The sequence below is a fragment of the Marmota marmota genome, unplaced genomic scaffold, assembly GCF_001458135.2.
Source record: "Marmota marmota marmota unplaced genomic scaffold, marMar, whole genome shotgun sequence".
NCBI lineage: Eukaryota > Metazoa > Chordata > Mammalia > Rodentia > Sciuridae > Marmota > Marmota marmota.
The window spans coordinates 69,569-93,877 of NW_025999987.1; the positions used below are offsets into that span (position 1 = coordinate 69,569).

Sequence of the window (24,309 nt, forward strand, 5' to 3'; positions counted from 1 at the left end):
GAGAGAGAGAGAGAGAGAGAGAGAGAGAGAGAGAGAGAGAGAGAGAGAGAGAGAGAAGGCAAAGACCTTGGAGTAAGTCAGGGATTGGTCAAAATCCTAATATATATTTATACATAATGTGACCTTGGACAAGTTATTTAATTTCGATTACCTTCCTATCCTCTATAAAATAAGACTGTTGCCTATTTTTCAAATGAACAAAGATTAATGTTAACATATTAAAGGAATATGAAGTTTTTAATATCAGTTCTGTTACCATATCATGAGGGAACCCTTTAAAAAAATTTTTTCTGGCTGGAGGAAATTCAGTGTTAATTCAGTGTTAGAATGTGTGCTTCACAAGTCTGAGGCCCTGGGTTCAAAACAAACAAAAATGTTTCCTGATTTGTAAAATAATACTAATTAACATTTAATAAACACCTTATATGTACCAGGTACTGTATTAAGTACTTTGTGTGTTTAACTCTTCACCCACTACTTTTTCAAATGAGAAAACTGGGGGCCCAGAGAGGTTAAATTACATGTCCAAGGTTGTTCAGCTGGGAAACAGCAGAATTAAACCCAAGCAATCTTGTTCCTAAGCCCTTGTTTTTACTCACAGTAATATTTGTTCTATCTAATGAGCCTAAAATGAGAGAACCATATAAGCAAGATGCTTTGTTGGGGAAAATGAATGTTTTTTCCTAAAAAAGTAGGATTATAATTTTTAAATTATAAGCAGTGAATGTGATGTTTTAACTAAGTTATCCAGGGCTAGGGATGTAGCTCAGTGGTAGAGTAATTGCCTAGCATGTATGAAGCCCTGAATTCAATCCCCAGTACCATCACCAAAAAAATTTTTTTTAAAGTTATTTATATCATAATATTTGACAGGAAACATACAATAGAAAGATTTCTATGTAAACTTTATTAATCATGATCGTTTCTGCACCATTAGGATATTTGATTCAAAATGCCCTAAGAGGATATCCCTTTGTTCCCCACATTCCCTTTCCATTACTTTGAGAAATGCTTGATAATAAAGCTTCAGGATAGGACAGAACCTTAAAGGTCATCTAGTTCAAACTCCTGAATTTACAAGTGATAAAACTGAAGCAGAGGAATATGAAGTGACTTCCCCATATCAAATAATCATCCAGAGGAAGCTGTGGTAGGTAGGACTAAGGCCTCCCAATTTCTGGTCTACCAAAAAGTGTTGTTTCCTCCACAGGTTGACCTTGGTTTCAAGGCTAGCATGCAGGTTCTGCAAAAGGAGCCATAGAGACACTGTAAAGCAGACTTTATTAAAAACAGAATAGACATCACTAGTCAGCAGAATCATGGGTTGTGTTAAAAAGTAGACTGATGAACTGGGGACACAGCTCAACAGAAGAGCACATGCACAAGGCCTTGGGTTCCATCCCCAGCACCACAAGAAATAAAGTAAACTGAGGCACAAGAACATTTTAAAGTTTATTTCAACAAACAGCTATTCATGATTAAGGCAGCTCCAGTCCAGAAGTAGTTCAGTAAAGTCAAAGAGGCAACTCAAGAGGGAGAGTTTAATAGGGCAAACAGAGAAGTAAATCAAAGAAAATGTTTTAATATAATTATACATTTACACTATTTAGTCTGTCCTATTGGAAACAGCTTAGGTATATAAATCACCTGTCTGGTTCTAAGTGATTGGATTTGAGTTCTCTTTTTCTTTAGGTATTTTTTAGAAATAGCTCTAATGAAGTCTCACTTGTGTTCACAAGTCAAACAAGGTTAAGGCACTTTATGAGGCCTAACAGCCTTTGTCTGCTCAGAAATTCTTCTGATCCCAACTCCATAAACGTGAAGCACCTAAAACTAGAAAGGTGATAATTCTGATCTATAAGTTCTTAGTTCGGGCAAGCATGGGATAGCGTCCTAATTTTTAGGGACTATACAATTTCCAGGAAAGGGGGAAAAGAGGCTCAGAGTGAAATCTATCTTCACAAATGTGAAGGCCTTTGATGTAGAAGGAAGATCAGATTTCTTCCTTGGTCCCTGGGAGTGCAACCAAATCTAGGGAGGCAGCTGGAAATACCACTGAGTTGGAAATCAGGACTGAGTACAAGTCACACAAGGCCACTGACTCAATATGACCCTAGAACAACTTAATCAGCATTTCTGAGCCCTCATTTGTGCATCCATTAAATAGACGTTTTATTTCCCCCAGAGGATGCTGTAAATATATAAAAAAAGGAATGCTGGCACATGGTAACTAAATTAAGGGTTCAGGTCTGTAAATGGGACTACCACCCATAAAGTATTATCGGTACTATTGTATGCTTTCAGTTCTTCCTCAGTCCCACATCCCGGGTTTTCCTTTACTTGTAAGAGTAGTGTCACCCTTTATTTCGTCCTCCCAAATATTCTTGGAGTTTTCCTCCTTTAGGCCAACCACAGCACCTAGGAGCGCTTTCTCCTGCTGGGATTCTCTGACTGGCCCTCCCTGCAGCCAGTCCTGTTCGCTCTCGTCCTCTTCTGCTACCTGCTCACTCTAATGGGCAACTGCGAGCTGGTGCTGCTGGTCATGGGCGACCGGCGTCTGCACACGCCCATGTACTACTTCCTTTGCCCCCTGGCCCTGGTGGACGCCGGCTTCACCACCAGCGTGGTACGCCCGCTGCTGACCAACCTGCATGGATCAGCGCTCAGGCTGCCCCGCGGCGGTGGCATGGCGCAGCTGTGCGTGTCGCTGGCCCTGGGATCTTCTGAGTGCGTCCTGCTGGCGGTGATGGCGCTGAGCCCTTATGCGGTGCTCGCCTCGCCCCGCCTCTGCCGCGCACTGGCCGGCGCTTCCTGGCTGGGCGGCCTTGCCAACTCCGCCACCCAAACCGCGCTCTTGGTTGCGTAGCCGCTCTGCCCTACCCTCCAGCTGGACCCGTTCATCTACGAGCTCCCCGCGCTGCTCAAGCTGGCCTGTGGCGGCGGCGGCAGAGACACCATCCGGGTTCCCCGCCCGCGTGGTTATACTGCTGTTGCCACCCACCGTCATCTTAGCCTCCTGTGGCGCGGTGGGTTAAGCCATCCGAAGCATGCGGTCCAGCGGAGGCCAGAGGAAAGCTGTGGGCACGTGTGGCTCCCACCTGACAGCCGTCTGCCTGTTCTATGATTCCGCAATCTACACCTACCTGCAGCCCACTCACAGCTACAACCAGGGGCCCAGCAAATTCGTGTTGCTCTTCTACACTGTGGTCACACACTCTCTGGAATAAGAAAGTGAAGGGGGCACCCAGAAGGCTCCTGGGGAGACTGGGGGAGAGCTCAAGCCAGGCAGTAAGTGGCTTGGGAAGGGGAAAATGTTTTATCCCTGGTCTCATGGATGGAAATGCCCAATAGACAATCAGTCACTTTGGCCTTCAGGCGTTCATTTTCTTTAAAAGAATCAACAAGATTTGTTTTCAGGGAGACTAAGGCTGCAGGGAGATTCCCTCCTGCCGCAGTCTGGCTGGGCACAAAATCAGGAGCCACTCAAGCAGGAACAAACTTTATTTTGAAACTGCCGCCAATGTCCAGTATGCACCGGGAAGATTTCCGATCCACCCACGCAACCTCCTCCCTGAACCGCCAGAGAGCGTTCCTCCCCGGAACTCCCTCCTACTGTACTTCCCCAACCAATGGGAACTCTCCAGGAGTCCCATAGCAGTCCAATATCCATATGAATGCAAATCTTAACATAATCATATAATCTCAATGGCTAGCTGGCATCACCTTTCAACCAAAAATGCCATGCATCATATACTTGGCTCTTAGCACCCTCCGTTTACCAGGTAAGGGTCAAATTCTTCAGAGAAAATGCCTGTATCATATATATGCAAATACACTCCCTCCACACCCCCAGTGGAAAACACCTGCAGGCTTTCTCCTACACCAATGAAGAAAAGAAACATGATGGCCTGGACTTCCTCATCCTCAGGAGATACTCAAGAGTTCACATGCAGTCAAGATGATGAACAACAGGATGTTTTCTGGCAGTCTGATAGAAGACTATGGAAGATTTTGAGGGCTCTGCCATCATTCATCTCTCAAGTTAACAAAGGAAAGTATAGGCCCTACCCATCCAGAAAAAGGACCATGGCCTTTCTTTTGGGAAACCAGCCCAACCTAATGCAGACCTAGACAGGTGGCCAGTACCCACCATAGCGGTATGGCTCATAGGCTATGAGCAACAGTCATAAATTTGGGGAATTATGCTGAATGAGATTAAACATGGAGAAACTCTCTTGCATGAGATGGTCTTCAACAAGTTTGAAAGAAAAGAAGGAACCAGAATTGATGGAGAAGAAAGCAGGCTTGTTTTGGGTTGTAAGAAAAACCTACAAGTGATCAGTAATGAAACATGATAGAGAGAGACAATGAGGGGGCTGAGGTTGTAGCTCAGTGGTAGAGGGCTAGCCTAGTAGTAAGGCACAGGGTTTGATCCTCAACACCATGTAAAAATAAATAAATAAAATAAAGAATGAGATAGAGCAATACATTAGAGGTAGGAATGAAACCAAGTTCCCAAGAAAGGAGCAGAGTGATGAAGGGAACATTGGGGTAAAGACAGAAGCCAAACCCTAGCCTCCTCCATCTAGAGCCGAATGCCCAACCTAGAACCTAAGGCCAGCAGAGCCAACACTGGTACACATCCCCCAACTTTCAGGAATCCCATTCCCTACAGAAGCATATCTACCTGCAAGAAGCCACCCCTAGAGATACAAAATATCTAGATCCCCATGGAAACTATCTTTCCATTCCTGCTTCTAGAAATAAGAAGAATTTTGATTGGGCATGGGACATGGAGAAAAAGGAGCATGGTGCCAGATTTCATTTCATACCAAGAAACTTTAAATAAGAAAAGTGCAATTAGATTGAATTTCTAAATTACTTATTAATTGGATTGTAATCATGTTGAAGTAAAAAAAGTTAATTCATAATAAGTGGAAATTTATTTTGGTTCATTGATTATTGAGTGATATTACAGATAAAGCACTAAGCTTGATATATAAACATTAAAAAATCAGTAGAATTGTATCACAACCTAAACTTAATATCTTATCCTACTGGAAAGGAAATGGGGATTTGGACAACATAAATTTCAAGTCAGCTTTGAATGCTATCTCTAAAATGAAAACATTATCTTCTATTCTTAGTAACAATCCTGCCATCAATTATGGTAGAATCATAACAATTGTGGTAGAATTTACCTCCCACCCCCCAAACTTCCTCTATTCTCTCATTCTCATTAATTTTGGGAAATCATGAAAAATGTTGTTGCTGAGTAAGAGCTAAGAAAATAAACTCTACTCTGGGTAACCACCTCGTCCCCAAGATAGTCAACCCCCAATACAAAAGCGTGTCAGAAAGAGTAAATTGCCCTCTCTGATGCTATAATCCGCCATGATCTTCCCATCTTCCAGTTTCTTTCCATTGCATGTCACAATCTGGGTCTCAGGAGTCACACCAGACACAGTCTCAATCATCTTTTTCACCTGGGCTACAGAGCTGGACCTTCGCACCTGCAGGAGGTGCCTCTGCCCCTCATCTGTTGCCTCCACCACAAACAAAGGCAGCTCCTTGTCACTGGGCTTCACCACCTTCAGGGTGAGGTGAATGGTGTTCTCCTTGTCAATACCATAAAATGACAGTGGTTTCTGTGGCTCTAGGGTCTGGGAGCCCAGCAGAAGGACTTGGTCCTGAACAGGAATCTTAGTCTTTGACCTGATGTGTTCATTGATCTTCTTCACTCTGTCTTTCGAGCTGGCAGGAAAGGTCATTAAGGGCCTTTCCTCAGAATGGACATTCACCTGGGCAAAGAAAACCACAATACATTGCCTAAAATAACTGCCACTTTTTATAACCTCTTGCTTTCTCACCCTAATTGCTGTCCTACCCTTCCACTGTCTGTGTGGCTCTCCAACTCTTCTCCAATTATCTGTATCCCTCCTCCCCTTGGAATTTCTGTTTGGGATTTCCCAGATTATAACACAAACATGAACATTAGTCTCATTCCTTTTGAACAATACCTCTTATCCATCTCAAAATGCAATGAATTATTTCCCACCTTATTTTACCTGCCTCACCTATCTAGTGATCAAGTTTGTCAAGTGTCAAAAGTTAACCATACAAAGCTTCAAAAAGATGTACAAAAGATTCTGAAAATAACTCCCAAAGCAAATTTCTAAGACTTGGCAGCTTCATGGGAAAATGGGCAATGCTTAACATAGAGAAGAGACACTACAGTGAACAAATAGGTGTAGCATCTAGGTTGATTTAGATATTTTTGTGTGACATATAGGAGATGTTTTCTCAGGCTATACAGGGGTGATCTTGTCTATCTTTCATATTTTCCCTGTAATTGTAGCAAGATTTAGGTACAGTGCTACCTTCTGTGAGTGAGGCCCTGGTCTAATTTTAAAAGATCATATACCACAATACAGTAGGTATATGTATAAAAATACAAGAAATATAGATGAACAAATAACACTGAGCATAGTATCACTGTAATATGTAAGCTATTATAAAGCAATGGCATATTAAGAAAGAAACTAACAATACAGAGGTGTTTTATCCTTAGTACGGTGTTCTTTTAAATAGTCACAGAGGATATCTTCTGGCCTTGAGAATCATTTTTTTTTCAGTACCTAGGATATGAAGCCAGGGCCTTAGGCTTTTTAAGCAAGTGTTGTACCAAGACCTCTGAAAAAATTTATTGAAACCAAGTCTTGCTAAGCAGCCCAGGCTGGCATCCAACTTGAAATCCTCCTGCCTCAGGCACCTGAGCAACTGGGATCACTGATGTGGGCCATCACACCCAGCCTCTCTATATATTCTTATTTAATGTCATATATTAGGTTTTTAACAAAAAGGTAAATGAGTTTCCATCAACTCTCCTTAGGAAAAGAGGGAAAGTTAAGTTTAAGAACTCTGGTAATATTTTAAAATCTCAACTCTTTCCATTCCTGTTGAGCATAATCCTCCCTCCCTCAATTTCTACTAAGGTAGGAGAAAAGACTGGAATAGAAAGATAGGAAATTTGGGACCTTTCAAGGGCAGGTTTTAGTGTAGCAAGGCTGAGAGACCACAGACAAAAATTAGGCCTCATCAACGTCAGGCTCATTCTTATGTAAGAAGAAAAACTAATAGTGAGACAGCTATTGCCTAGTTCCCAGAACCCCTCCCAAAAACGGCACAGTAACCTGATTGGACCAAATGGCTCATGAGAGCTCATGGGCCCTGCGTGCCTTACCCAGAATTGGGCCAGAGACTAACTTCCTTAACCCTGTAGACTCATATAAGCCCCTAGACAATAGACACCTTTAGCAGCCCTCTCTTGGAACACCATCCCCTTTGGGAGCTCTGCTTTCTTTCTTCTTTCTATTACTCTAACAAATCCTGTGACTTTGCTCACCCTTGTATTCATGGATTTCATTCTTTGAATTCAGGAGACAAAGAACTCATCCAACCAAGTTCCACATTACACTACCAGTTCTCCCTAAGGGCAGCCAGTCCAAGTTCTGATTCAAAAGAGTACTCCAGAGCCATGTAACCAGATGACTGGCTTCTCTTCAGAGTACCTTCCTTCCCAGCAGCTATCAGCATCTGCTTCCACTCCTTCACGATGCCTCCCAGCCACCTCACTTCCAGAGCACAGTCCTTCCTCTATTCCTTAGATGTTTCCTCAACTCTTGGAAGTAATTTTCCTTTCCCCAGTCTCTTTATCAAATCCCAACTTACAGAAAGTACTTCACAGGCAGCCATCTCTGCAATCAAGGGAACAGACAGGAGAGTGAGAAAAGGGACCCTGTGTCCAGCTTATATGTGAGCAGTTGAGTTGGAAATCCCCTGCTAGACTGCTGTATTGTCCATCATGGCTGTGCCCTTTGGTCTTGAATGTTCTCCTGAATTTTCTTTCACTTTTGCTGGAGTGGAGTTGATAAACAAAGAATACTCTCTGTTCAGGACTTTCTCCCCTGGGGCAACCCATTTGCTCTGCTTGTTCTAAGCATGGATGGCCCTTGGATGCTGAGAATTTTTTCCTTCCCCTATGCACTCTTGATTCTGCCTGTGACTATCTACTCTGCAGCCCTGGTCCTTCACTGTCTTCAATATCTGTGATATTGTTTACCCTCTCCCGCTGCTCTTAGGAACACTCCATCAATCACTGCCTTCCTGAGAGCAAGACCACCCAGGTGGTGACAGTCATGACTGATGTGGAGTGATGTGGCTGTGAATAGCCTGTTCACTTTAGCTGGGCAGGATGCCTGTTCACTCTAGCTGGGCAGGATACATGAAATATACCTGGAGAAGACACAGGAAAAATAATCCTGAAATGAGACATGAGTTCAAGTCCTGAGGGTGCCACATGCTACATTACATCAGGCAAATCTCTCCCCCCACCCTCTCTCACCATGGGAATTAAACTCAGGGGAACTTGACCACTGAGCCACATCCCCAGCGCAATTTTGTATTTTAGTTGGAGACAGGGTCTCAGTGAGTTGCTTAGCACCTTGCTAAATTACTAAGGCTAGCTTTGAACTTTCAATCCTCCTGCCTCCACCTCTCGAGCCACTGGAATTACAGGCATGCGCCACTGTGCCTGGCTCATCTCTTTTAACTGATGGTTTTTTTGTCATGAGATGTTTGGCAGAGTTATGAAAAATTGTGGTATATATGTGTAATAAGAAATGTAATGCAAAAAAAATAAAATATGAAAACTGGAAAAAAAATAAAATGAGATGTTTGGAGAGGATTCTTAAGTGTCTTATAGACTTAGAAAAACTTGCTAAAAACATTTATATATATATATATATATATATATATATATATATATTTTTTTTTTTTTTTTTTTAAAGGGTCTTGCTAAGTTTTCCAGGCCAACTTCAAGCTTGTGATCCTTTTGCTTCAGCCTCTCCAGTTACTGAAAGTCACTGGGATGGCAGGTGTGTGCCACTGTGCCTGATTTACAAAGAATTTGGGATTCCTGGGTCTTAAGTTCTCCCACACACTTTCTACAAACCAAGTACACCATGTCAGAACAATCTTAAACCAACAAATAATTGCTGACTTCCACCTTCCACATACCAAAACGGTCCACATACACACTTATACCACAGTGCTTTTATTTCTCCACCTCTATTCCTGGAAGCTCCTTAGAACTGAGAGCTCAGAGATACCTAAAGGCACTGCAAACTCCCTCATTCTTCAGATTTGGATTGAGACCAAAGGAGCATGCATGAAATATGTAGCTTCAGGAAATTAACTCCATCACTCCCTCCTTCTGACATTCCAAATGTATCACTGCCTTTTCACAAACTCTCAGGACATTGCCATGGAGCCAACAGTTTTTAAAAATTTATTAAAAGTGCTTTTATTTTTCAAAGTAAGAAGCCTATAAAAATTCCAATGTATCATCTTTGTTTTTTGTGTTTGTAGTGGCTACCTATTGTACCTTCACTAAATGATAGATCTTAAATGATCTCATTTTATTCTGGGGGAGAAGGGCTCCATCCCAGAGAACTTGGATTTACAGAAGTGCCCATAGAGAGTAAGGAAATCCAACAGTTCATTCCAATACCTAAAAAGCCTAATATAAATCACATCTTTCTTGTGAAGCTCTTATTATAATATTAAATAGTTAATAAAAGTAGAAAGACTATTACTTAAGTGTTTTTATGTATTTTTTGGACTGTATTTACTTTTTTTCCCCCAGTTCTGAGAATGGAACTCAGAACCTCATGCACAATAAGCAAGAACCATCGCACTGAACTACATCCCCAACACTTGGACAACTGTTTTAAGCACGTAGGATAAGTATGAGGGGAAGAATGCTGATGAAATATATCAGAAACCACTGGACCCTGCTGTTCTCATTTCAGATCTCTCTTCAGGTCCATGTTATCCTGTGATTAAAAAATCAAGGTGCTGACCTTTGGCTGCCCTGCATCCGCTGTCCAATAGGATTTGGACATTCTGAAACGTCCCCAGTTTCCAGGCAAAAAATGTCAACTCAGGTTAAGTGCAAATGGGAAACAGAAAGCCATGCAGTACAGTAGGGATGGAGAAAGGGCCTGGAAGAAAAGAAAGGAAAAGGCATTTTCTGCCCTAAAAATGAGCCATGCCAGATGTTTGACCAATTGACTCTGCCGCTGAATACTGAATAAAGTAAAGCTTGCTGATCCAAGAAGAAGAAGAAGGAGGAGGAGGAGGAAAGAAAAGAAAAGAAAGGAAAAGCTACACAAACCCAGACTTGAGTAAACTTCTTTTACTTTTACACCTTCATGTCTTTGCTGGAAGTCAACAGGGAGAGGGAGAGTAGGTGGTAAAGCAGCTGTAAATCAGATCATTCTCTCCTCATGCCCTTTCATTCTCTGTCCTTCTTGCCTCAGTTCCTGACAGTATCTTGGTGCCCACAAGTGCAGTATCAGAGGCAGCAGGAACACTGGCCAGAGGCACCAGGAGGATGCATTCCAGGGCTCCATTCCTGGGGATGACATTTCCTAAGAATGATATTGATCTCCTACTGCCACCAGATCTATGCTCATGGCTCCAACAGAAGCTGCAGATTTCTACATAGCTGCATCCATTCATGGTTCCTTGAATTCCTTGCACATCTTTGAACACACTAAGCCTTCTCACATCCTCAACCAGTGAGCATGCCTTCTCCCCAAGTCTATCTTCACACCATCAAAGTATGTGAACCCACAGTGTAAGCAGCATCTCCTTCAGGAAATCTTTTCTACTCCTTTCTAATTTGGGGTTATGTGACCCTCTTCTGTCCTCCCATACTTCCTACAAAAAACTTTTAGGGCACATTTTCCAAGCAGCAGGACCATATGCTTGTCTGAAGGGAGTAGGAATCTGAAGGGTTGTGATTGTGTTTTAGTGAACTTCTATCCTCAGCTCTGTTCTAGTGCTGAGGCATCAATAATAGACCAGGGGAAGAGGCTAGGCTACAGTAACACTCACTCTTCCAAAAATATTCGGAGTTAAATTAGTTGGAAAATAGGTTTTCTTCAAAGCCAGCTAGCTTTAAAGGAAGGTAGAAGAGACTTATTTCAAAAGTTCCATCTTTGAAATCTCAAAAGGAGAGGAAAGCTTTTAAAGAAGCAGCAGCAGGGAAGTGAGACCAAGGGCAGGACATGTACCTGTGCAGATTTAGCCTGTGTTAGACTCACCTGGGGAGGGGACAATCTCCATTCTCAGCTTCTTCAGGGGAACAGACCCTGAGCTTCCATTCTTAGGTCATGGTAAAGAAGTTGCTCTTAATTTCAGAGAAGCCCCAAATTCAGTCTGTTTTAGTGCTGTCTGGCACAGGAAATAATATTTACTAAATCCATGATGAATTAATAAATGAATAAATAAGTGAATAATGTTTAGTGAGTACTTATGTTTCAGGAACTTCATAAGACTCTTAAATGCAGTATCTTTGCTGATAAACAAGTCATCAACTCACCCACAGTCATATGAATGAGTAACAGCTGGTCAGCGAGAGTTCAAATGCATACCTTTATTTTTATAGTCCTGCTCTTCTTACATGTTTTGTTGTTTCCATGGAAGGAAAAGGGAAGAAAATAATCCGCACTGGAGTTGGGGATTTCCCGCAGCAGGATGGGAGGTTACTGTGAGGACAAACCTGGTATACTCCCAGCAAAAACAAATTAAGGGGATTCCCTTCCCTAAGGTCACCTGGATTATAAGAAACAGTGCCCTTTCGTGGAATAGAAACAACACATCAGTACTCTGATCCCTCTCTCTTCTCTTCCCTTCCTATGTGGAGTCCCCACCCTGCTCAAGGACAGGGGAAAGGTTGTGCCAGATACTCTGACACCTTTTTTGCTGACCATAGGCAGGATTTCCTCTTGGGACCTCCTCCTAGGTTCTTGTCTCAAGGTCAGTCTCATTTGTTTTTCCTCTGTCACAATAAATCCTTTCTGGAGAAAAAAAAAATTTTTTTTTTCATTTGCCTCTAATCTCAAAAACTAGCCAAGGTGAAAGATCATGCTGAAGAGGCTTTGCTAGATTGCAGCAAAGCAGACTCCCTATGAAATAGAGAGCCCTTCTGAAATTAGGGGCAACTTCCTCATATTCAGTGTACGACTGAAGAATTTTTCCTCCCCAACTCCAAGGACACACCAAGGAAGCTGAGAATAGAAATTTACTCCTCTTGACCCACTGACACGTTCCCTGTCCAGCACAGTCTAACTAAATCTACACATGTATTTTTCTTGCCTTTTGCCCCACTTTGTCACCTCTAATAAAAGCTTTTCCAGCTCTTCAGGTTTGTCAAGATGCAAATTTGTAACATAAAAGTTTCCTCTATCTTCCTTTAAAGCTGGGCTTTAAATAAAATCTAATTTTCTTGCCAATTTGTGGAATACAATGAGCACACCTACCCCAGCCTCCACCACCGTAATAATTCTGGGCAATCACAGTAAATATGTCTCAGATACCTACAGAATTTCCCACTTGGCCCTCCTGATGAACCAGTCGTAGTACTACCCCCATGGATGCCTCCTTAGAGCACAGGTGTTTTTTTGTTTTTTCCTTTTTTGGTACAAGGGACTGAACCCAGGAGTGCTTAAACACTAAGCCACATCCCCAGCCATTTTGCATTTTTAAAATTTTGAAACAGGGTCTTCCTAAGTTACTGAAGCTGGCCTCAAACTTTCCACCCTGCTGTTTCAGCCTCTCAAGCCCCTGAAATTGCAGGCATAAGCCCCTGAGGTTTCAGGCATAAGCTACCATGGTCTCTTTTTAATGCCCATGAAAGAGTTTCTAAGACCGATTTGAAATACAGAAATTTGTTTCAGAAATGCCAACCAAACTCAATATAAAAGTTACTAAGCCAGGCATAGTGGCAAACACCTGTAAAATCCCTGCAACTCTGTAATCCCAGGGACTCCGGAGGCTGGGGCAGAAGGATTGCAAGTTCAAGGACAGTCTCAGCAATTTAGTGAGACCCTGTCTCAAAATAAAAAGTAAAAATGGCTGGGCAGGTAACTCAGTGGTACAGCACTCCTAGTGTAATACAGAGTTAGACAGTTGTGTTCTTTGTCTCATGAATTGGAGGAATGAAATACACAGACCCAAGGGTGAGAACAAAGTAACAGGATTTATTCAAGTAATAGAAAGGAGATCTACCAAAGAGGGACGCCAACAGGTGTCTGTTGTCTAGGGGTTTTTAAGACAGAGCTGATGGCCCAGCACGGGTGATTGGTGAGGTGAAGGATGCTAGAATGAACCAATCAAGCTCGTCAAACTCTGAGATTAATAAACCATCAGAAGTGCATAATTTCAATCCCTTAGTTACATAATGAAGAGTACAGTTTATTTGACACATCTTTTAGGGAGTGGAAGAATTTTGGGTAGGAGTCTACTTTGTGGTTGGCCAATGCTAGGGGTAAGGTAAGGGTAACTAAGGAAGAGTTGCTGTGGTTGAAACTGTAAGGAACAGAAACAGGTATTCTAACTCAAACGAAGTTGTTGTGGCTAAAGCTGACAAGGAGTAGCAAGTCACAAATGTCCTATAGACTTGATGCTTCCTTTCAGGTTTACATGATCTCTCCCCTCCCCCAATTTCCTACTCCAGTGCCCTTATCCTGACAGCCTATGGGAGATCTATCCCTGCCTCACTGGGCTCAATCCTCAGCACAAAAAAAGGAAAAAAGAAAAAAGAAAAAAAAACACAAACTTATATATCGTCTTTGGAAAAAAAAAAATAGTCCATCTTCAAAGGCAGTCTGTTTGGACATACCTATCAAATTAAAAAATGCACATGCCAAACCAAAACAACCCAAATGCTCAGGGAAATAGGTAACTAAATTATAGAATATCATCAGCTGCCATTAATCCATCTGATTGGGCCTTCAAGCAATGATATGGATGAATGTGGAAAATGCTAGGAATGAATGCGTGAAAGAAAGCAAGGGCAGGAACACCACATTCTTATAAACCTCAAAACTAAGCAAAACTAAACAGAGAGACAAAGAGAAACGACTTTGAAATTCAGGGTAGGTTCACTTTTTAGCAGAAATGAAGCCCAATCTAAATGCTCATATAAATTTTTTGAAGGAGATTTTTAAGAAGAAATAAAACCCCTGGGATCCCAGTGATATTATTCATCTTGCCATATTCAGAGTCTAAGCTCATATGATTAATTAGGTTAGCTATGAGTACGTAAAACAATGTATTACTTAATGACATAACACATATCCACTTTATTAAAGGTAATATTATTGTTCAAAACAAATGTTTTAAAGGGAAATAAACACAAGCAAAATCTGAACAATGTAGTATTTAGAACCACATATGTATGTGATAAAACTGTTATACAAATGTAAAAGCCAGGAGTGTTCTTTATACTATTATACTTTAGAGTTTCACATCATTTGTGTTATTAAAGTTTGTGATAAAAATATAATCTTAAATTTTTTATATACATATCTTTCAACCCAGAAGAACCACTTCTAGGAATTGAGCCTATTGATTTCCTCATATACATATGAAATAAACTATATACAAGGATATTTTTGTCGTATTTATAATCAAAAGATAGGGAAAAAATCAATAGAGAAAAAATAAAATTTTCAGTTAATTCAGTGGAATTAACTGGAAAAATAAAGTTGCAAGGTGTATAATACTGTTATTTAGAAAAGAAGAAAATATACATTTATGCTGAAATATGGATACAATATCTCTGGAGGGGGTATTGCCTCTGGGAAGGGAAACTGATTTGCCTGTGTTCCAGAACCAGAGAGAGTCTTATATTCCTTGTCTTATTGTTCACTTTCTTTTTTTTAAATCTTTGTAACCTGTACATGTTTCACCTACTCAGACACATGGCTTACAGTGTGGGAAGGGGTAGGTACTCTTCTACACTGGTTGGCCCAGGGCAGAGCTGGCTATAGATGCACCAATGAGAACTAGCTTCAGTGCTCACCACCAGTTGTCAGGCCAATGACCATGAAAAGTCAGTGGCTACAGAGGGCTAACTATTTTGTTTCTGTGCCTCTCCTACTTCCAAATAAGTACATTCCACTAATATTTTACATACCAGAAAACTTGGGGAGATGAATAATCTATCCCATCATTTTCTATGAATGCAAATGAATCTAAAATGAGCTAAAGGCCAAACCTAATCCACCTGCCCCATAAAAAGGTAATTCTGGGACAATTCCTGAGCCTGGTCTGATAGTAATATGTAAAAATTGTCTAAGCCAACAAAATAACTGGAATGGCTAATGCCATGGAATTGTGGGTGCAGGATGGTATGGGGTTTCTAACTGGATTTGCCTAGGAGGAGGGCAGAAAAAAAGAGCAAGTTTGTGAGAAATAAAAAGTCCTCTATTTCAGAATAGAGTAGTTAGCTTTAAATGTAGAATGAAAATGTTAACATGTAGGGTGCTGGGTTTGTTGTCTCTGTTCAAAAAAAAAAAATAGAGATAGCAAGCAAGCAGCAGGTTTCTTGCAAAAGCAACAGAGACACAGAGATAGACTTTTCCAAAGGTGCCCCAGAGCTGGAAATCTGGTGAGGGAGTTTTTGGTCTTTTTTTTTTTTTAATCTCTGGAATTCCCTCCTTTCCTTATTTCCTTCCCTGTCCATGCCCTCCTCACTATTATTGATTGGTGCACCCTCTGTCTGAAGGTCTGTCTGACCATGAGTGCTTTTGACAAGCAGGAAGTTGACCTCATCAGAAGACCCTCTCTGTGCTCCCTGGTTTTCGCCTGCCCCCCAGCCTCCTCACTGGCCATCTTGTCCTGACTGGCTAAGCCCTTCTGTATCTCACTAAATTGGGACATGAGAAAGAAAGGCAACTGGCAGATTGGAGAGCAGAATGAAAAGTTACAAACAGTAATACTGAAGGGTAAAGATTCACAGTCCTTTGACAAATGCGGTGAGAAGGAAGGGGACCTCAAACATACCTGAGCAGGACCTCAAACATACCTGAGCGTGACCTGACCAACAGAGATAAACTGACAAAAGGCACTCAAACCAAGGGGACTTCCCCACCACAAAAGAACTGAGGGAAGTGGGGACAACTAAAGGTATATTTCTTTAAATAAACCAATAGAAGACAGTAAAATCTAGGCGATGTTTGGGAAGACTGTACACTCCATAGTCCTCAACCAATGAGGAACTGAGGGAGGAATGTTGGGGATAAAAAGGCTAGTTGTCCCAAATCTGTGTGTCCCTGACCACCAGGCACCCAATCTTGCAAGATCATCATTAAAGTAAAGGCTCACTTTTTGTTGAAATTTATTTCTCAGTCCATTGTTTGGATTTGAACAGGTAGACATGTGTCTCACAGTCATGACCAAAAGTAGGAAAAAATATCTACATCATATGATTGTTGAGATGGTTAAATGAAACTTCTATGTAGTTAAGTTATTTGCAATATTTATAGTGTATTTAAAGTAAAATGTGGCAACAGTTGCATAAAGGATGAGAAAAACTACAAATGGAACTAAGATTTTTACGTTCAATATTAAGGATATTCTGTCATGATAGATTAAGAATGCATATTGGGGCTGAGGTTGTGGCTCAGTGGTAGAGTGCCGGGTTTCTGTTCTCGAGACTAAAAGGCTCAGGGGGTCACTCTAGTTAAACTGGGCTAACTGGGCTGCACAAAATAACCACACAAGAGACACAAATACCTTTTTCTTTGGGGTGGCTGTGATGGCTCCTCTGATCTTAAGGGTCTGCAGAGAGAGAGAGAGAGAGAGAGAGAGAGAGAGAGAGAGAGCGCGAGAGTGAGAGCACACGCTGACCCCTTTTATTGAGGAGAAGCTATTCAAATGAGGCAAAGGGTCAGGTTTCGGGGGCTGAGTATCTTCATGATGTCCACTGTCTGCAGGTTGACTGACACCTGGGTAGGCCACACCCAAGGGCACGGTAAGAGAAGGGGACACACACAAGGCACTTCCATGGAAGATTCTATCCTAAACAGGGCAAGGGGTTATATTACAAAGGAACAGGTGAGCATAGCTTCACCCATGGGGCTATAGAAAGACACACCCATGCACAAGACACCAACCCTCACATCCAAGAAGGGTGCCACATTTCTGTGACTGAGAGCCTCAGCACCCAGCCGGGGAGTGAAACTCAGTCACGTGTAAGGTTGGCCTCCCACAATAGAGCGCTTGCCTAGCATATGTGAGGCACTGGGTTCGAGTCTCAGCACCTCATATAAATAAATAAAATAAAGGTCCATTGACAACTAAAAAATATTTTTTTAAAAATGCATATTATAGAGCTGGGGATATAGCTCAGTTGGTAGAATGCTTGCTTCTCATGCACAAGGCCCTGGGTTCAATCCCCAGCACCACAAAAAATAAGAAGAAGAAGAAGAAGAATGCACTATAGCCAAATGAATAATACCTTGTATTTTAAATATAGAGACACACTTTAAGTACAAATACATTAATAGGTCAAAATTAAAAAGATGGAGGGAACTTTCAGATATATTAGAATCGAGAAGACAGAAAATCCTTCCTCCCTCCAAAAAAGTAGACAATCAGGCAATACTGTCAAGATTGTTAAGATTGTCAAAAATAACCATTTGGGGGCTCTAGAAATTAATCAAAGCAAACACTAAACTGAAAAGCATTTATTCAGGAAACTCTGCTATAATATCAGGAATTATGGGAATCAGTGACTCTCTGACCAGGACAGCTTCCATATATTCTAATTCAGTTGGTGGTATTTTTGCGGGTCAGGGCTAGCCATGAAAACCTACAACTTCACTGTTAAAGAAGGCTGATTTATTTGGAGCAAAGATGGAAACTCATCTTCAGGGTTAAGGTCAGTAAAAGTAGTAAAGTGAGCAGCAGTGTTGAAATTTCTGCAAGCCTGACGTTACAGGTCCAGTGTTACTTCCAAGAAGGTGGACAGTAATGGGGAGATACTGGGAATGAGATAGCAGAAGAATTTGATAAAATCTCCACAATTGCTGCTTGGCTGGGAAAATACAGGCCAGTGCAGAAGAGACTTGAGAGGACTCAGCACAAAGTAAAAAGCTAAGGCAGAGACATAAGGCTCTCCCTGTCTGAATCTGCTGTCAGCACAAACATGAATCCTTCTGCAGTGGAAACCTTCTGAACTCAAAGCATTTGAGAAAAAACTTTACCAGTCATTAACCTACTATGAAGTTATACAAGCACAAGGGAAACTGCTAGACTCAAAGATTAAAAACAAAGTTTCTAAAATGAAGTAGAGATCAAGCTGCAAATGATGGAAGATAAATCCCACAGATTAGGTCCAAGCCGGTTAATGATTTTCTTTGTGTCGGGGTTCAACAGAGCCTGACCTGACCAACAGACTTCAACAGAATCTCCACAAAAGAGGATAAGTATGCCTAATGAAGAGATGCTCAACATTTGAATCATCAGGGAACTATAAATTAAAACTATAGTAAGAATAGTGAGTCTAAAGGTTTAACATGCAGTATGATAACTGTAGTTGATAATATTGTATTATATTTTAGAAATAGCTAAGAGTAGATGTTAGCAATCTTATTAAATGCAAAAAAGTAACCATGTGAGTTGATGTGTTTTGAATATAATCATATATGTATATGTGACTACATATATATGAATATAATAATATACCAATCATATATATTTGAATATAATCATGTATATGCTTATATGACTATATTCATATATACATATATACATATCAGGGTATACAACTTAAATTCACACAATAAAATCTTTTTAATTAAAATATTTTAAATAATGAAACATCACACTCACTAGAATGGCTAACACATGACCCAGATATTCCAGTCTTTTTCCAAAAAGAAATGAGAATATATATTCACAAATTACTTGTATATGAAAATTCATAGCAGATTTATTCATAACAGCATATATTGGAAACCACCCAACCATCTTCTGCTGCATAACAAATTCTCTCCAAAATTTAGTGGCTTCAAACAATATAATTTTGTTGTCTCACAATGTCAGCAGGTTTCTGGGGAGATGACCTCACAGTTTCTATGCAAGTCACAATGGTATTTATGACCTAGTCTTGGATGTCACGCTCCATCATTTCTGCCACATTCTGTTTGTTAAAGTGAGTCACTAGGTACAGCTCACATTCAAAGGGACGAGAAGGAGGAATATCAGAAAATTGGGGAATTTAAAACTTCAGACTCAAGTGTCCAACAACAGGAGAATGAATGAAAAAATTGTGATATAATTAACCAACAGAATACCTCTCAGGAATAAAAACAAATGGTATGGACTAATGATTCACAAAGCAACATGGATGAATGTTGACAATGTTGTGCAGAGTGTAAGAAATCAAACACAGAGGAGCATATATATATTGAATGGATCTTTCTGTGACGTTCTAGGAGGATAAAAACAACCTAAAGTGACACAAATCAAAGCTGTCGTTGCCAAGAGCACAGATGGACAGAATTATTGTAAATTGGTATAAAGAATTTTCTGGAGTAATGCAAATGTTCTACATCTTCACTAGGGTAGTGGTTGTCTGTATATAGACAATTGTCAAATCTCAGTAAACTGAACATTAAAATACGCAAATTTTATTATGTAAACTATATCTGTGTTATGTAAGAAGAGAAAGGAAATAAACCAACTCAGGAGGTATTGAATGTACATTAGAGGCATGAGAGAAAAAACTGGAAACAGAGAGGGACACTGAAGGTAGGTAAGGAGACAATGGTGCCCTTGTACTCCCCAGTGGCAGAGCAACAGAGGGAGTGGCCTTTTAATTAGCCACAGGGAGCATCTCACTGGCACATTTCCTCTGAATCTTCTCCTCCCTTCTCAGTCATCATTAGTGCCATGGATTAATTAATTGGCTGTGGGCAGTGGGGCCCCTCATCTTGGCAAAATTTCTGAGCTGTTGTCTCCAGGGCATGGGAGTCCTGGGATCCCTCCCTTCACAAGCTCACCATGCCTCCCTTTCCACCTCCAGTCCCATTAGAAGAGAACTTAGCTACTGGGTTTGAGGGAAGGGGCTTGTCATCAAATAGCTCCACAGTAAAGAGCTGCCTCTGGCTGGCACTTGGGCTGAGGGGTGGGGGTCACATGGTTAGTGTGCAGCCTCTTCAGCCCCACAGGGACTCAGCCCAGCTCTGGTGCTGCCTAGCTACACTTTCCAGAACAAGCTATTTCTGTGTGTGCCTTCACTCCTTTATCTGAAATGGAGGATAATAATAGTAAGAAGCAGTGAACATAAAGTGCCCAGGGAAATAAACACTAGCAATCATTACTCTTCCCCAAAATCTAAGCTCTACTCAATTTCAAGGGTGTGATATTCCTGCAAAGTTTGCTTTTATCTCTCATTGTGAGAACCAAGTGGAGGCGCCAACCAGTCCAGAAACCACCTCGTTGTACCAGGAAGTTCTCACAGGAAGTTGATGAGATTGTCTTTAATCACAAGTAAGTTTCAAGTTTATTCTCCTACAGCCCATCAGATTGCACATGTACTCAATAGTGTTGGTATCAAACAGAATCTAGGATCCTTAATGGCTGGGTAACTTTCAGCAAGTTACTTCACCCTTCTGAGACTGTTTCTTGTGTGAAGGAGGGATGATAATGTTAGTTAGCTTTCAGGGTTGTGAGAACCAAAAATTCTAGAAAATCATTCAGCACAGTGTCTGGTATTCAGGAAGCACTTAACAAATAGTAACTGTTAAAATAATAGGAGGTCATCATTATGGGATTATAGAGCAGAATTTATACCTCATTACCTTGCAGCAGATAGTTCATGGCTGACTCTCTGGTAACCAATAAGGGAATGAATGAATGCACATGTGTGTGAAATTAACAAGAAAAGTAGTGCTTGCTTTATATTAGTTCCAGAAAGAAGGATCATGTAGAAATAAGAAATAACTAAGTCAAAGAAAGATACAAATTGAAGAGATTCTGAAAAAGTATAAAGTGAGACAAGTTGTCAAGAGAGCAAGAATGTGAAAAATGATTAAGTTCAAGGATTAGTAAAATGGGTAGGCAGTTGCAGAGATAGAAAAGATAAGGCCCTGTGAAGTTTAAAAGGAATAACTAAACAAAACTAATGACTAAAAGTAATGGGAGCAGTGTTTCCATCTCCAGAGGGAAAAAAAGGGATGTTATCAGTGCCTAGAAAACTCCTGAGGTTCTGGTAACATTTGTTGTGTTCTTAAATTGGTTCAGGGGTGGGGGGAATACTGAGACACCATGTGTTCATTTTATTATTTCATACAATCCATAGGTATGTGTTAAATGCACTTTTGTTTATAGTTTTTTATTGTTGTTGCTTTGGTACTGAGGATTGAACCTAAGGGGGCTTAACCACTGAGCCACATCCCCAACCCTTTTAATATTTTGTCTTGAGATAGGCTCTCACTAATTACTTAGGGCCTCTCTAAGTTGCTGAGGCTGGCTTTGAACACATGATCCTCCTGCCTCAACCTCCAGAGCTGCTGGGATTACAAGGGTGCGCCACTGTGCCCATTGGATAATTACTTTTTAAAAAGGGATACAAATTTTATCTGAGAGGGGAAGAGCAATGATGAAGGAAGGAAAATAGAAGACCAGAAAGAGGAGATCTGCACAAAAATGGAAATGAAAGGTGTCTTTTAACACAGAATGGATACCCCAGGATGGGGAGGTGAGCATGCCATGCCACAAACTCCCAGGGCACTTTCACCAGACCTCTCTTCCCTCAATGGTCTTCCTAAGATTGTCTGTGCTCAGAAGACCCTCAGCTCCTGCTTCATAATTGCCAGGGAGGCTGCCATCCCACCCCTGTCTTTGAGCTTACCATCTATGTCCCACATGGCAAAAATTTATGTCCTCTTCTCCCAAAAGCTTTCCTGGACACATACACCCAGATACCTCTTTCACTATGAAGACATTTCCCTTCAGTTCTGGAAGTCAACAATTTTCATGATTCCCCAGTGTTTACTAAGTACATGAGGCCACACTCCTACAGCCTCTCAGTTTCTCATGGTGGTTGCTGAATGCATCAAACTGTCCTTTAAGGCTCAATGTCTCTGTGACTAAGGAAAGGCTACTACAGAAGCCATGGTTAGGCATACAGGATATAGTCTGAATTCTCCATGAAAAATTTTTCTATAAAGATCATTATTGGTAAAATTATGGAAATAATCTACAGACTAAATATTAGTTTTTATCATTGTTGGATTTTCTAAATTTAGTAACTGTTCTTTTTACAAAGAAGAATATTTGTTTTCTTAGAAATGTGAATTAGTAAGCAGGCATTATATGCTACCCACTCCATAGCTCATAATAAATATAAATATATACAAATAAAAAATGGAATGATAAAAATTGACAAATATTAATAAGTTATTAATATAGGTAAAGGATATTCAGAAGGTTTTTAGAGTATTCTTGGAAATTTTCTGTAACTTTGAGTTTTTATATGAAAATGTTTTCAATTCCAAATAGTGAAAATAAGGCAGCATTAAAATTCCAATTTCTACGTAAATATTTCAATAGTCACTTAGTTTATTTTGCTACTGATATAATCTTATATGAAATGGAAAAATATATATATATAAATGTGTTTATATGTGTTTGTGTGTGTGTATGTGTATACTCTGCCTCTGATTGGTTCTCCCACAAACAAGAATAAAATAGATAAAATGTGAATGGTTCTAAAAAATTTATAACCCCAAATAGAAAATAATCTCACATAGATATGTTTCATAGAGAAATTCTAACAAAAGATTTCTTTACTAATTTTTCTTAGATAAACATAATGGAATACTCAGAGAACTATGGTAGTATTCAGGACAAAATGGATATTTAATGTGTTATTGTTCAAGGGTAGTTAATTAAACCATATTTCATTTCAACTTTCTTTGCCCTCAATCAGAAAGCCAGAGGCACCAGTGTGAAGTTCCATCCATTATCCAGAACATTCCTGGTTTTGCACTGCCACTGAACAACATTTGGCCATAGGGATCAAGAAAAGGGAAAGCAACACTGGGTGGTGGTGTGCCTGGAAGAGCAGCGGAGGGAGAGGAAGTTCCACATGGCAGGAATGAAAAGCACTTTACATTAACGTCACTTTGGGCTGACAGGCTCAGTGCTTCAGTTCTGAGTAACAACAAGCCATGGTCAACCAAAGCTCCCCAGTGGGATTCCTCCTTCTGGGCTTCTCTGAATACCCAGGGCTGGAAAGGATTCTCTTTGTGGTTGTCTTAACTTCCTACCTCCTCACCCTGGTGGGCAACACACTCATCATCCTGCTGTCGGTGCTGGACCCCAGGCTCCACTCTCCAATGTACTTCTTCCTCTCCAACCTCTCCTTCTTGGACCTCTGCTTCACCACAAGTTGTGTCCCCCAGATGCTGGTCAACCTCTGGGGCCCCAAGACCATCAGCTTCCTGGGCTGCTTCATCCAGCTGTTCATCTTCATGTCCCTGGGGACCACTGAATGCATCCTCCTGACAGTGATGGCCTTTGATCGCTATGTGGCTGTCTGCCAGCCCCTCCATTATGCCACCATCATCCATCCCCGCCTGTGCTGGCAGCTGGCAGCTGTGGCCTGGGTTTTGGGTCTGGCCCAATCCATAGTCCAGACACCACCCACTCTCCTCCTGCCCTTCTGTCCCCACCGGCAGATAGATGACTTTTTGTGTGAAGTTCCTTCTCTGATTAGACTATCCTGTGGAGACACCACCTACAATGAAATCCAATTAGTTGTGTCCAGTTTCTTCATCTTGGTTGTTCCTCTCAGCCTTGTTCTTGTCTCTTATGGTACCATTGCCCGGGCAGTACTGAGAATTAACTCTGCCCAAGCATGGAAAAGAGCTTTAGGGACCTGCTCCTCCCATCTTATGGTTGTCACTATCTTCTACAGCTCAGTCATTGCTGACTACCTCCAGCCCAAAAATCCTTATGCCCAAAAGAGGGGCAAGTTCTTTGGCCTCTTCTATGCAGTGGGCACTCCTTCACTTAACCCACTCATATACACCCTGAGGAACAAGGAGGTAAAGAGGGCATTCAGGAGGTTACTGGGGAAAGATGGGGAATCTAGGGAGAACTAAGGAAAAACTGTTTGATATATTCCTAATCAAGAAGAGTTTATTCATGATTTGTAAAAATGTTGAGCTCCCCAGGCCACACAACTGAGCCTCTATAGTGTGTCAGCATGATTATGTGGTGTCTAAGAGAGAGAGACATTCCATTAAGATATCCATTCATCTATTGAAGGACATCTAGGTTGGTTTCACAGTTTAGCTATTGTGGAATGTGCTGTTATAAACATTGATGTGGCTGTGTCCCTATAGTATGCTATTTTTAAGTCTTTTGGATATAGTCTGA

General features: G+C 41.0%; 2 protein-coding genes and 1 pseudogene across 2 annotated transcripts; 2 read left to right on the forward strand and 1 right to left on the reverse strand.

Annotated features, from left to right (window-relative positions):
- The window catches only part of LOC107160845, a 5,111-nt pseudogene extending 914 nt beyond the window's left edge, over positions 1-4,197 (forward strand).
- A 727-nt stretch (positions 4,198-4,924) lies between these two features.
- Ubd (ubiquitin D) lies at positions 4,925-7,869 on the reverse strand. Its single transcript, XM_015507480.2, has 2 exons — positions 7,732-7,869; positions 4,925-5,801 (listed from the first exon to the last, which is right to left on the reverse strand). The coding sequence occupies exons 1-2, from the start codon at positions 7,753-7,755 to the stop codon at positions 5,331-5,333; spliced, it is 495 nt and encodes a 164-aa protein (XP_015362966.1). The 5' UTR covers positions 7,756-7,869; the 3' UTR covers positions 4,925-5,330.
- Positions 7,870-22,870: 15,001 nt separating this feature from the next.
- LOC107160855 (olfactory receptor 2H1-like) lies at positions 22,871-24,032 on the forward strand. Its single transcript, XM_015507451.2, has one exon. It carries the CDS (start codon positions 23,097-23,099, stop codon positions 24,030-24,032), a length of 936 nt encoding a protein of 311 aa, XP_015362937.1. The 5' UTR covers positions 22,871-23,096.
- Positions 24,033-24,309: the final 277 nt, after the last annotated feature.